Source organism: Notechis scutatus, chromosome 11 (genome assembly GCF_049901735.1).
Source record: "Notechis scutatus isolate UNSWTSFEM ecotype Mainland chromosome 11, rNotScu1.2, whole genome shotgun sequence".
Taxonomy (NCBI): Eukaryota; Metazoa; Chordata; class Lepidosauria; order Squamata; family Elapidae; genus Notechis; species Notechis scutatus.
Genome location: NC_142019.1, coordinates 1,742,376 through 1,760,000, shown reverse-complemented (window position 1 = coordinate 1,760,000; position 17,625 = coordinate 1,742,376). Strand labels below are relative to the sequence as shown.

At 40.6% G+C, this 17,625-nt stretch overlaps 1 protein-coding gene across 2 annotated transcripts in view; it reads left to right on the top strand.

Moving 5' to 3' along the window:
* The window catches only part of SEMA7A (semaphorin 7A (JohnMiltonHagen blood group)), a 39,063-nt gene that overhangs the window by 1,552 nt on the left and 19,886 nt on the right, over positions 1-17,625 (top strand). Inside the window, exon 1 of one of the 2 annotated variants that reach the window (XM_087972538.1) lies at positions 4,822-4,840. The exons of the other annotated variant lie outside the window; for it this stretch is intronic. Within the exon in view, the coding sequence (XP_087828664.1) occupies positions 4,837-4,840 (4 nt within the window). The 5' untranslated portion in view covers positions 4,822-4,836. Of the gene's footprint in view, positions 1-4,821; positions 4,841-17,625 lie in introns of those variants that run through there. 2 annotated transcript variants of the gene reach the window in all.

Below are 17,625 nucleotides of genomic sequence, written 5' to 3'. Positions count from 1 at the left end.
AAGAAAGAAAGAAAAGAAAGAAAGAAAGAAAGAAAGAAAGAAAGAAAGAAAGAGAGAAGATAGGAAAGTAAGAGAGAGAGATGATAAGAAAGAAAGAAATAGAGAGAGAGAGAGACAGGCAGAGAAGATAGGAAAGAAAGAAAGAGAGAGCAAGATAGGAAGGGAGGGAAGAAGATAAGGAGGGAGGGAAGGAGGGAGAGAGACAGGACGGGAGGAAAGAAGGAAGGAAGGAAAGTAAGAACATAGGAAAGAAGGGAGGGAGAAGGAGGGAAAGAAAGAAAGATAGGAAAGGAGGGAAGAAGATAGGAAAGGAAGGAGGGAAGGAAGGAGGGAGACAGGGAGGAAGGAAAGAAAGAAAGATAGGAAAGGAAGGAAGGAAAGAGGGAGGGAGAGAGGAAAGAAGGAAAGAAGAAAGAAAGAAAGAAAGAAAGAAAGAAAGAAAGAAAGAAAGAAAGAAAGAAAGAAAGAAAGAAAGGAACAAGGGAGGGAGAGGAAGGAAGAAAAGAAAGAAAGAAAGAAAAAGAAAGGAAAGGAAAGGAAAGGAAAGGAAAGGAAGGAAGGAAGGAAGGAAGGAAGGGAAGGAAGGAAGGAAGGAAGGAAGGAAGGAAGGAAGGAAGGAAGGAAGTCTTGGAGTCACACTGGCCAAATATTTTTGGAGTCATTTGAAGGCTACTCAAGACTTCTAGAGAGGACCTGGCTGGCAAGTTTGGAGTTTACTTCCCCCCATTTCCCTCTAAAAGGAGGAGGAGTCCAAGAAATGAATGCATTGGGGTCTGTGGGTGTCACCATGATTAAATCTAGGGTGTTTTGGGACTATCAATCCCAACCATCTATCCCAAACTGGCTGTTGGGATGTTGACTTGGCCTTTGGTTGGTCTGGATCTGGGAGCCCCGAGTTGCTACGTCTTGGGCGCCTTCTTGTCTCTCTAGCAGAGAGGACCCAAACGCCATCCTTTCAAAGGCATCCTTTAAGGTTAGGAAGAAAAGAGGCAGAAACGGTGTCCATCATCCTGAACCCAGCTGGGAGATGGAACCAGAGTAAAAAACAAAGCAACCTTTGGGAATCCTTGTGGAGCTCGTTGGTTTTGATTGCTTGCGAACATCTCTGGACCAAACTAGCTAATGTCATCAGGGCGAACTGGCTTTGCCTTCCTCCGAAGAAGGATGTGTACCCGCTGCCCTGCCTGCGTTGGCCACAAACTTAGTCCGTTCCGTTCCGTTGACTCACCTTGGTATCGCAAGGATAAACTTTCTCGGCAGCATCTCTTTTCGTAACAATCTTGTTTTGAGGGTGGGAAACAGGGGGAAAAAACAAACCCAAAACAAACCCAAAACAAACCCCTTACCTCTCCAGCTCTGAAGATGGCAAGGGGAGGGTACACATCCACAGGGGTTTCTACGGGACCTGCCGGGAAACGAGAGAACGAGCAAGGATTTTTAAAAAACCACATCCATTCTTTCTAAACTCCTGGATCGCTCTCTCATTTCAACCTAGAAAGATTCATTTGCTCTTCAATACTCTCTGTAATAGGTCACCAAGGGAGGTGCAAGCATTGATTACTTTTAGGGACGAGTTCATATGCTTCTCATCCTTCCTATTACCTATCTCCTTTTACTTATGACTGTAACCTTGCTACTTGTATCTTTACGGTTTATATTGTTTTGTTTAGCTTCCTAGTATGATTTGATTGCTTATTTAGCATCCTATGACAATCACTCAGCGTTGTATCTTATGCTTCTTGATGAATGTATTTTTTTATGTACGCTGAGAGCTTATGCACCAAAGTCAAATTCCTTGTGTTTCCAATCACACTTGGCCAATAAAGAATTCTATTCTATTCTATTCTATTCTATTCTATTCTATTCTATTCTATTCTATTCTATTCTATTCTATTTTCTATTGTATACTATTCTATTCTATTCTATTTGCTGTTCTATTCTATTCTATTCTATTCTATTCTATTCTATTCTATTCTAAATTCTATTCTATTCTATTCTATTTATTCTATTCTATTCTATTCTATTCTATTCTATTCTATTCTATTCTATTCTATTCTATTCTAATTCTAATTCTAATTCTAATTCTAATTCTTATTCTATTCTATTTATTTTCTATTCTGTTCTGTTCTGTTCTGTTCTATTCCTATTCTATTCTATTCCATTCCATATTCTATTCTATTTTCTGTTCTGTTCTGTTCTGTTCTGTTCTGTTCTATTCTATTCTATTTTCTATTCTGTTCTATTCTATTCTATTCTATTCCATTCCATTCCATTCCATTCCATTCCATTCCATTCCATTCCATATTCTATTCTATTCTATTCCATTCCATTCCATTCCATTCCATATTCTATTCTATTCTATTCTATTCTATTCTATTCTATTCTATTCTATTCTATTCCATTCCATTCCATTCCATTCCATTCCATTCTATTCTATTCTATTCTATTCTATTCTATTCTATTCTATTCTATTCTATTCTATATTCTGGTTGAACTTTTTCTCACCCGTGGCCTTCTAGGTATGTGGGAATGCCAGGTGGATGGAGAGTTTATTGGTTAGCCTGCTTTTAACTCACCTGTAGCTTTACTTTTTGAGAGGTCAAAATAACGTCTTCTTTAAGGTGCTCTTAATGGGCTCAGCAAAGTCTCGCTGATGATGTGAGATTTATACCCGGGCTAAAATGATCCGTGAATGTACCTGAGGTTATTGATTTTTTTGGGGGGGGGGATGCATCCTCTTTCTATTATATTTTTGTGGTCGCACAGGGTTGCCAAATCGGTTTTTATCCATTCCTGGTTACTTCCATTAACTTGGCCACTGGCAGTTCAATTGCCGGGGGGAAGATTTTAATGTTTTCCTAAAATGTGTGTGGTTATGTGCATTTCCACAGTGTGTTAAGGAAGCACACTTTCTCTCATTCTCCTGCTTCCAAGATCTGTACCTTCACTAGGAGGCATCCATAAGGATCTGTATAACCATCAATTCCAATAGACATTATCAATTCACACCTTGGCCCAAAGAAACCGAGGATGACCAATCAGAATAGAGCTGGAAGGGTCCCTGGAGGTCTTCTAGTCCAGCCCCCTGCTCAACAGGACATCCTACACCTTTCAGCAAGTGACTGTGCAATCTCTTCTTTAAAAGCTTCCAGTGATGAGGAACCCACAACTTCTGTTCCACTGGTTAAGTGACCTCACTGTTAGGAAATTTCTCCTTAGTTCCAGGTTGCTTCCCTCCTTGATTAGTTTCCATCCATTGTTCCTTGTCTTTCCTTCTGGTGCTCTGGAGAATAGCTTGACCCCCTTCTTCTTTGTGGCAGCCCCTCAAATACTGGAACTCTGCTATCATGTCTCCCCTAGTCCTTTTTTTCTCTAGACTGGCCATACCCAGTTCCTGCAGCCATTTTTCATATGGTTTAGTCCTCCAAACCTTTAATCAACTTTGTTTCTTTCTTTGCACTTTTTCCAAAGTCTCGATGTCTTTCTTTGGTAATGCAGTGACCAAAACTGGATGCAGTATTCCGGGTTTGGCCTCACGAAGGTTTTATAAATACAGTACTCATATTTCACGTGATTTTGATTCTCCATAATCAAATATTGAAATCAAAATATCTATTTTGACCAGATGAAGGCAATTTCACTTCCACTTAACCAGAGTTTGTTGGGTATGGCTTTAAAAACTCTTGGGAGGGAAATTGACCCTCCCCATTCAGCCAATCAGGTCAGAGTGTCATAAGAGAGAAGGAATGAATATCAAGGGATTGTTATTCAGTGGTAGACTGCTCCTGGAGCTGGAGGTTTTGGATCTCTTCTGCATGATCCATTAATTTAACCGAGTCTTTTTTCCTTTTGTCATCCTTGGAGGGGTTCTCTGATCCAGAACCCTTCTCAATCCGGATGACAATTGCAACTGTGAGATGAATCTAACTGCACAGTGTGAGAGTTAGTGTTGTATATTTGTGTACCGCGTGTGTCTAATCTCTGTTAAAGGAGTTATGTCAGATCAAACAGCCAAGCCCAGATGGGAATGACATAATAAAGACACACAGCCTGATTCCCAAGATGGGATTATGAGGTCTCCAAAGGATTTCCGTGCCAGCTGAATCAACCTTGCTTACTAAGAAAGGATTATGATCTTATTTCTTGGCATGGCAACCTTCTGTAGCTCCTGCTCCCAGATCTCAGGGCTGAACACGAGGCATAAACAGCCTTGGAAACGTTGATTAAATCTCATTAAATTCCATTTTATGGGGATCCCTCTGCCCGTGGCTGAATTGGTTCTTGGATCTGCAACCCGCAGAATTTAAATAGTACCAGAGAAAGATATTACAGAGGAAAAAGTCCTGGATAGAAACATGCAAGAACTGGCTAAACAAGGCTAATTTTTTCTTTAAGCCCTGTGAAATATCCCAGGTAGACACCTCCTATAAGAAGGAGGAGGTGGCACAGCACTATCGGTTTTGCAAGATTCTGTTATTATATGGCAATATTATTACGATTGTAATCGCCTCCAGATAGGATGGGCCACATTTAAATTGAATGAACGAATAAATAAAATAAACTAGAGCCTTTCTCGGTCATTGTAGTTTTAGTCTTCCGTGGAGGTGATTTCCTGGACAAAAGTGGATTTCCTTGGACAAGTGGTGACATCGGTTTCATCTCTTCTCCAAGAGGTGGACTTCAACTCCCAGAATTCTCCAGCCGGCATGGAGGTTGAAATTCATCCCTCTTAAATGTGCCAAGATTGTGAAACATTGGATAAAACAGTCCAGAGAATGAAACAAGTGTGAGAAAGAAACTCAAAAGAAGCATTTCTTGGCTATATTTAGTGTATTGATGGGTAAGAAAGTCTTCCTTCCTTCCTTCCTTCCTTCCTTCCTTCCTTCCTTCCTTCCTTCCTTGTCATTATACCCATACATCAATAAAGTACCAATCCTATGATCCTTGCCTCCCTCAAAGGGCTGTCCAACCCCCCTCAACTATTTGATCTGCTTTCAACATGCATCTTCCTTCTTCCTGCTCCCAAATTTAGTAATTTTGTACTAAAGGACTTCTTGGGGTTTGGGTTTGTTTATTTAGTTGCATGCAAGTTGAACAACCCTGATCTGGTTTCCTTCCTTTATTACATGAATAGATAAGTGTGTACATGATAGGGGACAAGATTTGCCTGAAATATTTCCGAGAAACGTCGTAAAATGTTTTCCGGGGAGATTAGTCAAGAGGCAGAAAAATTGCAGTTTCACATTGAACTAATTTAACTTGTTTGCTTCATTCCACAACTCCCGAATTGCCACAAGTTGTCTTATTTTAAGACTCACAACTCCCTTAACAAATGTCTCACTTAACAACTTAAATTTTAGGATCATTTTTGTCATATGTCGAGGTCTACCAGTATTGGGTTCTCACAGGTGTCTTCAAAGCAGTGTCTTTGTACAGCACAGTTTGGAAACTTAATCCCACAGTGCCGCCTGGGCTCCAGAGCCATCTATTTAGTTTTTGATCCCCAGATTTCCTTGGGAAATTGCGCCCCAGAAGTGTAGCATCAATTCCTGGTTCTTTGAGAGAAACCGGCTATGAAAACAGTAGCCGTAGCCTTCAAAATGGCTTGGTGACACTTAGAAAACAGCCAAGTAAGTGAAACAGGTTCTCTGCAAGAGTTTGTCTCTTGGTTTTAGTTTCTGTGCCAGAGAGTCAAAAAATACTAATCATCTTTACCAAATTGTTCCTCTTTTGGGTCTTGCAACACCGAGTAGAAATGACTGTTTCTCAAGAGATTGAGGTTGGATGCAAAGTAATAATAGTTATTTCAGATCTCTGGGTTTGGAAAGGCTGCCTGGTCCCCAGAATTACTACAGAGTTGCTCATATTTTACATCCTCAAAGCTGCCTGAAGACCAGCTTTGATCAGACACAAACTTTGACCAACCTTTGATTTGATTCTATGGAATGATCCCAGGAATGCTGGCTTATAAATCCTGGTTTGTGTCTTGGTGTGTTCTGTAAACCTACCAAAACTGGCTTATTTAGTAAAGCACCGAGAAGCAGATTGTAATTCCTTATGTAGTGTAGGTTGATTAGATTACTAATTCATGATCATTTATGATAAATTAGATGACTTATTCATGATGTGGTTTAATCTAAGATGTGAACCTCACCAAGCTTTTTCTAGTCAGAAATCTTGGCTGGCTTAGCAGATGATATAAAGCTGAGACTGGCTTAATCATTGCATATAGTATCAATCATTTGATTGAGTATCCTCAATATTTCAAGCCATGAACCAAGATGCCTTATGAAGAAATTGCCGTCTTGCAAAACCATCCCTCAGCATAGCCTGAGTTAGTCTGTAGGTGTGTGAATTCAATTATTTTGCCAAGTATGGAAAAGAATTCACACTCTAAGGAGCGTAAAAACATTTAATCTGTTTATTTATTTATTTTATTTAAAGAACCTACAGTAGGTCAATGTTTCTCAACCTCAGCCCCTTGAAGATGGGTGGACTTCAACTCCCAGAATTCCTCTAGCCAGCTTGCTGGTGTGGAAAGGAGGGGGAATTCTGGGAGTTGACGTCCCAATTCTGGGAGTTGAAGTCCATTCATCTTCATGTGGCTTGAGAGCTTGAGAAATGCGGAGGACATGAAACCACAATCATCTGCCAGGTTGTGGGTGTTAGGAAGTGGAACCATGCTCTTTAATGGGACAAAGGCTAACTGGGAGTGTTTCACCTCTGTGGGGGTGTCCATCTTTCACGTACTACCCGCCTGACTGGTTTTCAGGAATCTATAACTTCCTCCATCTTTTTACCTTCTCTCCTATTTGTCCTGATCTTCTATCTTATCTTATCTTATCTGAATTCAGCTGGTGAAAAATTCCAAGGAGGCCAAGCCTGTGCCATGTTATCTTTAAGTCTCAAAATTTAAATTATGCGTGTTCTTACCTTTACATGGCAAGGATAGGTCTTCAACATGAACTTAACTGTTGGAGATGATCTTATCTTCTGTAGCAAAGTTTATTGGATGCAACTTTACAAGGGCCAGCCAATAACTTACGCATTGTGGTTTGCAAAGTTGAACTGTTACACAATCTGTATCTCCAGGCAGGGCAATAGCTTGACTAAGATAAAGGTATCAGTGAACACTGGGTGTGTGAACACTATGTCTCACGCAGTTAAAGAACCTGAACCCAGATCCAGCTGTGTCTGAAAGACAGTAACTTGTTCAACTTAGTGTTTCTTAACTTGGACAACCTTAAGGTGTGTGGACTTCAATGCCCCAGCCAGCATGTTTTAAGTCTTTAAGGTATGTTGACTTCAACTTCCAGCATGGATGGCTGGGGAATTCTGGGAGGTGAAGTCCACACACCTTGAAGTTATCAACGTTGAGAAACATTTCTCTAGATGCTATGGACAGGCACTCCTATAACCCTAATCAGAACAGCAGATCAGAGGAAATTCTGATAAAAATGCCTCCTATTTCCCCTGATCTTTAAGAAAACAGATGCCCGGAAGAAGTTATAAAAGCTGGAATCCACCCTGCTGAAATTCTAGAAGAAGGTGAAAATGAAAAACGGGAAGAAATCTTGCAAATGCTCTTCCAAAATTTGCATTTCTCTAATTTTGTATAACTAAGACTTTAATACAGAAGTTAAGAATGCCCTATTGGCACTATACATACAGCATAGGTCTATTTACATAGATAGATATATTTGGCATCTTGGCAGGGGAAAAAAAATAGAAACCACAACTAATTTTTTTTATAATTCCTCTTTCCTACTGAAGCAACTTTGGTTTAAGCCTTTTATGATCACAATTTTTCTTTTGTGCTGCATTTCATCGTATAACAATAGTTATTTCCTGATGCAGCCGGAAATAAATTGTATTGTCACGTTTCCCTTACATACATACATACGTTTGTGCGTGTGTAAGAGAAAGAGAGAGAGAATGACTCAGAATAATGCAATGGGTTGTGTTTGCCAAATGAATATTTTTGAGTGAGTTTGTCTAATTACTAATTCTGATCTATAAATACTTCCTCCCCCAAACTCATGGTATTTATTAAAGTTTTAAATCACCCAATAACCGGTTTTTGGACAAATTGCAGAGTGTAATTGAGTTGAGGACTAATTGTATGCAAGAAATGAGCTCAACTGAATTCCCCCTAAACATACATACACACAACAAAACAACAACAACAACCACCTGGTAAACAATTCCAACCTAGGAGAATTTGCTGACTTTGGCAAAGTCCGTTGTCCTTTCAGACCTGATTCAAAACACAGCAGCATTGGGTGTTGACCAAAATTTTCCCCTAGCTTAGATCTGACCAACGGATTTCTAGAAAGAACTGAGCGCTTAAGACCACAAAAACCTTAATCTTTAACGAAAGGCTATTTTGCAAGTAATTAAAACCCACATGACTACTCACATGTGGAGCAGGAGATATAGGGAAACCCTTCACCAGCCCTATGCTCTACCATACTTTCTAGTTAAGAGTATGGAGCAGAGTATCTATGTGCAGAAGAAGAAATGTGCCTGTGAGACACACACACACACACACACACACACACACACACACACATGCTGAATCATGACTAAACAGCAAAGAGTCCATTGATTACCATGACTAATGTTGGTTGGACATAGTTGACTTGTGGTTGGCAAGATAGCTGAGAACTTGGAGCATCTCCAGATGTCCATGATAGTGTTGATTTTCTAGGAAACCTTCTGGACTTGATAAGTTTGCTTCCTAGACCTTGTTCCATCCCCTAATTCATTTATTGCTTGATTAGTTTCTGTAGCTGTTCAACTCAACCAATTGATTCTGAGTGGTTTAACGTTCTAAAGTTCTAAAAGATGAAAAGTGTAAAAATATCCCCAAAATAAATATCAGAAATGCAGGCTCCTGATACGTCTTGGTTGATGTAGGGTCCTTTTGAAAAGCTTGTTTGTTCCAGCATTTTATGGTTGTCTTGCCACAAGCAATGTTTCTAAGATGCTAAGCCACTAGCATTGTTCCTGCTCCTGCAGTATCATGTCTAGCAGATTGCACATATGTGTCCATGTTGGTGAAAAGAACTAGAGTGTGATTCAAGATAGCCTTTATTATTATTATTTTACTTCCTTCCTTGATTAGTCAATTTGCTCTAGCTCTTTCTCAAAGTATGATATTTCCATTTTGAGTTAAATAATGTTCATTGCTATTATAAGACAGGATGCTGAAGTCTTTCTCAATTCCCAAAGTCCCACTGGCCAATTTTCTCTCTTGTTTCGATTCTTTATGACATCTGTGGCCTTCTGTGCAATAGCCTACTCCATCCTTCACGCTAACCATGTTTAGCTGTTTTGTTGAGCAACCCAGATTAGATTAACGCATTACATGAAACCATAGCATCGCTTAGTTTATATCTTAGGATGTTTCAAGAACCTGATCATCATGGTTTGCAAATCATGGCTTCTAGGTTCTATCATATCACAAGACCTAAAATGGACACCTAACATCAAAAATGTCATCAAAAAAAGCACAACAAAGAATGTTCTTTCTGCGCCAACTCAGAAAGCTCAAACTGCCCAAGGAGCTGCTGATCCAGTTCTACAGAGGAATGATTGAGTCTGTCATCTGCAACTCTATAACTGTCTGGTTTGGTTCTGCAACCCAACAGGACAGGCACAGACTTCAGGGGATAATTAGGACTGCAGAAAAAACTATTACTACCAACCTGCCTTCAATCGAGGACCTGTATACTGCACGAGCCAAAAAGAGGGCTTTGAAAATATCTACAGACCCCTCACATCCCAGACATAAACTGTTTCAACTCCCACCCTCAAAACGATGCTATAGAGCCCTGCACACCAGAACAACTAGACACAAGAACAGTTTTCCCCCCAAAAGCCATCACTCTGCTAAACAAATAGCAACACTGACCAATTTTTTTACAAAATCTGCCCTACTATTACTATTAATCTTCTCGTCACTCCTTATCACCCATCCCACTTGTGACTGTGTGACTGTAACTTTGTCACTTGTATCCTTACAATTTTTATTGACTGTTTCCTAGTATGATTTGATTGCTTATTGTACCCTACGACTATCATTAAGTGTTGTACCTGATGATTCTTGACTCTTGATGAACATATCTTTTCTTTTATGTACACTGAGAGCATTTGCACCGAGACAAATTCCTTGTGTGCACAATCACACTTGGCCAATAAAGGATTATATCTATCTATCTATCTATCTATCTATCTATCTATCTATCTATCTATCTATCTATCTATCTATCTAGCATGGTTTAGTTGGTTGTAATTCAGCATTTTGAGGGAATGGCTGAATCATTTGAATCCAGACACTACCTAATTTGATGTTAATTTAGTGTGATTTGTGAGTCAGGTCCATCAAGACATTGATAGACAATGTTGTTTTTACTCAAAATATGCTGGTAATATTTTGGCTGTAGACTTTTTTTTTTTTTAAAGAAAACTATGACCAACATTTAACACCCTGCTGTATGCAGAATCGTTTCTCAAAGGATAAGAAAGATTCTGTTCTCTTGTTTGTTCTTGTTCTTATCTTGTTCCAAATGTTGCCTTTTAAAGGAAATAACTTTGTTCAGTTTAAACTGAAACAAGAACATTCCGAAGTTTGTGGCTAACAAAGCAATCTTTGATGCCTGATGTTTGTTGTGTTCCTGGTTTTATAATAAAATTTGGAAAACATGTTTCTTCTTTCAGTTTGAAAGCTTTTTTTTCTAGCCTGTCTCTTGGGAAAGGGGTCATATGGTGGTTAAATGTTCTTTTTAATGTATTTCATTTCAGTTTAGCTGAAGATAACCTCAAGAACTTTTCGTCCTTGATCTGAAAGAACTAATTATTACAGAAATTGTTTCTCTTATGTAACTGCGTCTTGTAGTGGTGTAATTGACACTTGATGCTAAATGTTTGGTCGAGTTTCATTGTTACACGCAAATGGCTTAAACTCAATAACTAGATTGAACAGAATTGGGTGGAGTCAACCAAAACTTTGTGTGCATTAAAAGTACTACAATTTATTGCACAAATTTTCCCAGGTCATAGCCTACATCACTATAATATAACACCTTTAAAGAAAATTTAAATCTTATACAGAAAATCGTGCATCTGTATAACATAATATATTTTGTGCTAGCGAATATCTCACTGTAATGCATGAGGAAGTATGTGTTGAATTTCCTGATCAGCCCTAGTTTAGAAATGTCATAGTGGCAGCAATCTTATTATTTGCAAATAAAACAGTTTATAATGGTGTAAATATACTATTTTCACAGAAGATTGTGGCTGCCTTATTGATAGATAGATAGAATTATTTATTGGCCAAGTGTGATTGGACACACAAAGAATTTGTCTCAGTGCAAATGCTCTCAGTGTACATAAAAGAAAAGATACATTCGTCAAGAGTCAAGAATCATCAGGTACAACACTTAATGATAGTCATAGGGTACAATAAGCAATCAAATCATACTAGGAAACAGTCAATAAAAATTGTAAGGATACAAGTGACAAAGTTACAGTCACACAGTGGGAGGGGATGGGTGATAAGGAGTGATGAGAAGATTAATAGTAATAGTAGGGCAGATTTTGTAAATAGTTGGTCAGTGTTGCTATTTGTTTAGCAGAGTGATGGCTTTCGGGGGGAAAAACTGTTCTTGTGTCTAGTTGTTCTGGTGTGCAGGGCTCTATAGCATCGTTTTGGTGGGAGATGAAACAGTTTATGTCTGGGATGTGAGGGGTCTGTAGATATTTTCACAGCCCTCTTTTTGGCTCGTGCAGTATACAGGTCCTCGATTGAAGGCAGGTTGGTAGTAATATTTTTTTTCTGCAGTCCTAATTATCCTCTGAAGTCTGTGTCTGTCCTGTTGGGTTGCAGAACCAAACCAAACAGTTATCGAGGTGCAGATGACAGACTCAATAATTCCTCTGTAGAACTGGATCAGCAGCTCTTTGGGCAGTTTGAGTTTCCTGAGCTTTATGGTCAATATCATAGTATCCTTGAGAATTGAGGCACATCAGAACATGAAAAACTATTTCTGAAGCTGTTTAGCATTTCTCAGAGTCAACTTGTTGACTTTCTCCCTCAATAAACCACAAATTTAGCCTACATGTCTAGCCAGCGGTGTGGTCTTGACCACATATTTTAATTTGAGAGCTGGATGCTGTGTCAGCTTTGCAACACCATGTTGGGGGGTAGAATCTCCAGACATCTTAGCTGAAATGGAGAAAGTTTTTTCTCCCTCTCTTACAAGACTTGGATCTGGGGTCCAACAAAGAATTGGAGGGAAAAAAATGATGAATTCCGCCATGAGTTTTTTTTTTATTTTTTTTAAAGCTATATTGTAAAATAGAAAAATACGAAAGAAAATAATAGGAAAAATAGGGAAGGGAAAAGGTGTAGAAAAGAAGGGGGAAAGAAAGAAAAGGCAATGACTTCTGACTCCCTTTGATGCATTAAAATAAGATAATGACATCAAACCTCAACTTTTTACTTTTATATAATTGTATAAATGGTTTTACATTCTGTAAGCTGCCTCAAGTCGCCATGGGTGAATAGGCAGCAATGAATGAATGAATGAATGAATAAATAAATAAATAATAAACCCAAAATCAACATGTCATTTTTTTTCTACCTCAAGCACAAAGTCCAGAAGTGCTTTCCAAGGAGAAACCAAAAAGAATTGTGTTTTGTTTCTTTAATTATGCTGCCATGAGTTTTGACAGAAAAGTGAAGATATAAATCAATTTCCAAAAGCAATTATGGGTAATAAGATGACTTGGAAATTCCCACTCTTAGAGGATCCCAAAATAACGCTCGCTTGTTGAAATGTCTAAAGCCTGACAGGTCCTACTTGGGCATCTCGTGGGCTTCCAGAAAACCATTGTAGGAGACAAGATGCTGGATTAGGTGGACCATTTGGATTAACTCAACAACGATTATTTGTGTCACTTCCAAACCAGCATTTCTCAGCCTCAACAACTTTAAGAAATATGGACTTCAACTCCATACATCAGTTGAAGTCCATACCTCTTGAAGTCGCTGAGGTTAAGAAACCTTGACTGTAGAGTTGTAATTGCAGGAATGTTCCAATCTCCGATGGCAAACCTCAGATGAAGAATGTTTCCAAGCAAATACAACTCAGGCAAACAAAGTCACTAATCTATGGATAAAGGAGGATTAGAGAGGGGAAGTAGACATATGTTAGACTTTAACTAGAGATAATTAATTGTATGGATTACTGTACTAAACAGTAACGAAAGTTAAGCAGTAACCAAAGTTAACCAATGATGGAGGATAACTAAAAATGCATATAAATGCAAGACTGTACTCCAATAAAGATCATCATAATTCAGCTGTTCATGATCAAACAACTCGACTGCCTCGACATTACAACACTTGACCTAAGTGACTGGAGACATCAGCGTAGGATCTTGCTTCAAAAAGAAATTTTAATTTCCTGATTTTGAAAGGGGGTGGAAATATTCTGCTCTTCAGCAGAAAGGAAGATTCACCCGAAGACCTTGTGCAGGAATGAGAATACTTTTCTTTTCCACAACAGGTCAATGTTCTCTTTATCTCCTCCCAGGCTTGGTTGCACCAGCCATAAGCGACTCTTAGACTCTTGGCATTCAGCAATTCTTGACCACAATTGTAAGCTCAGCCATTCCAGCTCTGAGTAACCTTGGCTGACAGTCAAGTTGGAAGGAAAAAGCCTGCATTCTCCCTTCAAGGGCATTGCTGTTTTTCCGTTTTCCAAGTGAGTAACTCTGCCCACCCAGATTCTTCCCATTCACCCAAGAAACCATGGGTGGCCACAAGGCCTGAGGGGCCCACCGTAGTATGAAAACCAAGGCGGTCTCTAAAAGTGTCCAGACGTTTATTTGCATCCTACAGGGGAAGCGTAGCATAGATTTTACCAAAAGGGGATGCGATGGCCTAAGGGTTAAGATGCGGGGCTTGTTTACTGGATGGTCGGCAGTTCGAGACCCAAGCGCTGTGTGATGGGGTGAGCTCCCGTTCCTCACTCCAGTTCCTGCTCACTTAGCAGTTCAAAAGAATGCAAATGCAAGTAGATAAATAAGTACCATTTCGAAGGGAAGGTAGCCTTGTTCCGTGTGCCTTTGGTGTATAGTCATGCTGGCAGTCAGGGTTCCGATGAATGCCCTAATTAGTTCATGAGCTCAAGACAAGTTTCAAAAGAAATCCAATTATTTATTAGGAGCAAAATGTTGGCACTTTCCCAAGTGCGGTTGGCTTTGCCCCATGTAATGTACTGTCCACCTATGACCCTGTTTCTACCCTCCTCCCAGGATGTGTCATAAATTACATTCTCCAACAAGTACTTTCGCCTCTCTGGCTTGCTCTAGTAACCTAGGATACAATCTGGAGAAAGGTATGCGTGGCATGTGCTTCTGTTCATAGCAACCCAGCTTCTTTCCCCCTCCTGCCTATGGCAACTCAAGAGCAGGCCAGGAATGCTTTACGAGTTGACCCTGGCCACATGACCACAGAAGATGTCTTCAGACAAATTTTGGCTTCCTTGGCCAAGAAACGGAGATAAGCACCTTGCTTAGAGTCAGACATGACCAGGGGGAAACCTTTAACCCTTTACCCTTTACCTTTTTTTTACATTTGACCATGTTGAGATAGCTGATTCTTGGCTCGGTTGGGTGCTAATTGTGGTTTATTCAACAAAACACCATTAAGCAAAATGTGGCTTAAAAAAGTGTATGAACCTGCATAAGGGGATTGAGATTAGAGGTCTAAGTTAGGTGTCAGCCACCCACGGCTCTGGAGCTACATGCAGCTCTTTGGGCCCTCTGCTGTGGCTCCCTGTTGGGTGGTCCTACTACTGGCTGGTCCCACCCCTCACCTTCCCCTCCCAGTCACTCTTTGCCTGGGCTGAAAAGGTAAAACACAAAAAACAGAAATGAGAGGGAGGGAGGGAGGGAGGGAGTGGGGGAGAGAGAGAGAGACCAATTTCCCACAGAAAACACCAGGAGCCACAAAACCAGGGTAGGCGTGGCAGGGTGGATGGGTCATGTGACTGGGTGGGAGTGACGTTGAGTTGGCCATACCCACCCAGGTTTTGTAGCTCCCGGTCTTTTCTGTGGGAAACGACTCCAATTGGCTCTTTGAGAGTTTAAGGTTGAGGCCCCTGATCTAAGTTAACTTTTCCTCTCTTTTCATGGTTTAGGCCCTAATGTATTTGTTTCCTAGTGTTTTCCTCCAAATGTGGCTTGTTCTCCACTCATCATGGTTTCCTTTTGCTCAGGGCAGATGGTGCTTTTTCTCACACACACCCAGCCAGATCTTCTCCCTGATCTTTTTCGAGCAGGTGCATTAGGGAGATAACCACAATAGTTTGCAGCTTTAAATGTTTAAAGACTGTTGACGGAAGAGCTGAGAAAGTTGGTGGAAAGCACCAGCAAATGCAGAGCTGAATTTGGCAATGATTTGAATTTGTGTGTGTGTGTGCGCATGCTTTTAAAATAAAGTTATTGTGTGCCTCTGGAAAACTGTGACATTGCCTGATGGCTTCCTGGACACATTTGGGCAGTCTTTTTTAGGAACAGTGCAGGCGTGGTTGATCTTTGTTTTTCAATTATCATTTTTTCAAAAAACCTCCCAGTCTAGTAAACAGTCCTTAGCTAATCTGATTCCTTCTCCCCCTTCTCTTTCTTCTTCTGGTTCCTTCTCTTTCTTCTCATTTTCTTTGTTCTTGTTCTCTTTGTTCTCGTTCTCTTTCCTCTTCCTCCTCCTCCTCCTCCTCCTTTTCTCCTCCTTCTCCTTCTTTTCTTCTCCTTCTCCTTTTTCCTCCCCTACTCCTCCTGTCCATTCCCTACTAGTACTGATGATGTTATCTAGTTAGGTCATGAAATGTCTGCAAGAAAACAAAAAACACTCAGAGAGCATCAAGGACCATACAGTCTTCTTCTTCTTCTTCCTCCTCCTCCTCCTCCTTCTCCTCCTCCTCTTCTTCCTCTTCCTCTTCCTCTTCTTCTTCTTCTTCTTCTTCCTCCTCCTCTTCCCCTCCCCCCTCCTCCTCTTCTTCCTCCTCCTCCTCTTCCTCCTTCCTCCTCCTCCTCCTCCTCCTCCTCCTCCTCCTCCTCCTCCTCCTCCTCCTCCTCCTCCCATTATGGTTTGTTGAAGGCTCCCCCATCATCTGGTTCAATTGAACAATGTTGTCCTAGGCAGCTGCAACTGGGGACCAGTACCAAACGGATTGGGGTTCCAATCAAACAAAAGAGCATCTCGTAGATGATCTGCAAAATCGATGAACAAAGCAGACAAAATGAAGGGAACACGGGGAAATGAGAAAGGATTTCTTGCAGTCGCCCTCTTTCTCAGCCGAGACTTTTGATGATACTCCACTGGTCCACTCCACTTATGCTTTTGTTGATGACTGGCATACCTGGGCGCTAAGCCAGATTTATCCCTGGGCATGAATTGATGCTCTGTTGAGGGCAAATGTTTTGTAAGGCGCGTAAAAGACCGTGGCGTAAACTTGCTGAATTGGAGGAATGTGCTGGACGGAACATGGGCTCGATTAAAACATGAGGGCTTTTACAAAACTTACCCAGGTCAAAGGTCAGGATTCTTGACCGGGTGTCTTAGATCAGAGTTGGCAGCCTTGAGAAGTCTGAGTGACACTTGGATTTGTTTTCTTTTTAAATATTTTTTTTTAAAAAAAGCGAAGACAGAACATGATTATGGGGAACTGGGCAGAATCGGCTGCTTTAGGAAAGGAAACCCATGTAGGGAATGCGCAAGAGAGGGCGAGAATAATAAAACCTTTGTAAGCGCTCTTTTCTGAGGCAAGCAGGGAGTTTTCTGCGCTGCTGAGCAGGGAGGTTTTGACGAGCTGACGCTGCGTTGTTCTTTAGCCTTTGGCTTTTGTGTAGACCGGGAAACGTGCCTCTGGCATGTGGCAAACCTTTCACGCATCAGATGCATGCGTGTGTGTGTGTGTGTGTGTGTGTGTGTGTGTGTGTTTCATAATATCCCTTCCTTCAGCAACTGGACCGTGTCTTCGGCACATCAGCCCAAACTGCAGAGCAAAGCAGGAAGCCACACCAGTTTGATGTGCTTTGCAAACGTTGCGCCTTTGGTTATGTGAGCCGGAGACAGCCACGGCGGTGGAGATATACAGGTTGTCCTCAACTTTGAATAGAATAGAATAGAATAGAGCTGGATGGGACCTTGGAGGTCTTCTAGTCCAGCTCAAGCAGGAGAACTGTACTATAAAGTGGCTGTCCAGTGATGGAGTGCCCATGATTTCTGAAAGCAAGCGGTTCCAATGGTTGATTGTCCTCACTGGTAGAAAGTTTTCCAGGTTGCTTTTATCCTTGGTTAGTTTCTATCCATTGTTTCTTGTCCTGCCTTCTGGTGCTTTGGAGAATAATTTGACTTCCTCCTCTTTGTGGCAGCCCCTCAAATATTGGAACACTGCTATCATGTCATCCATAATTCTTCTTTTCTTTAGACTAGCCAAACCCAAATCCTGCAGCCGTTTTCCATATGTTTTAGTCTCCACGCCTTTGATCATCTTACTTGCTCTTCTCTGCACTTTTTCCAAAGTCTCAACTTCTTTGGAAAAAGTTCAG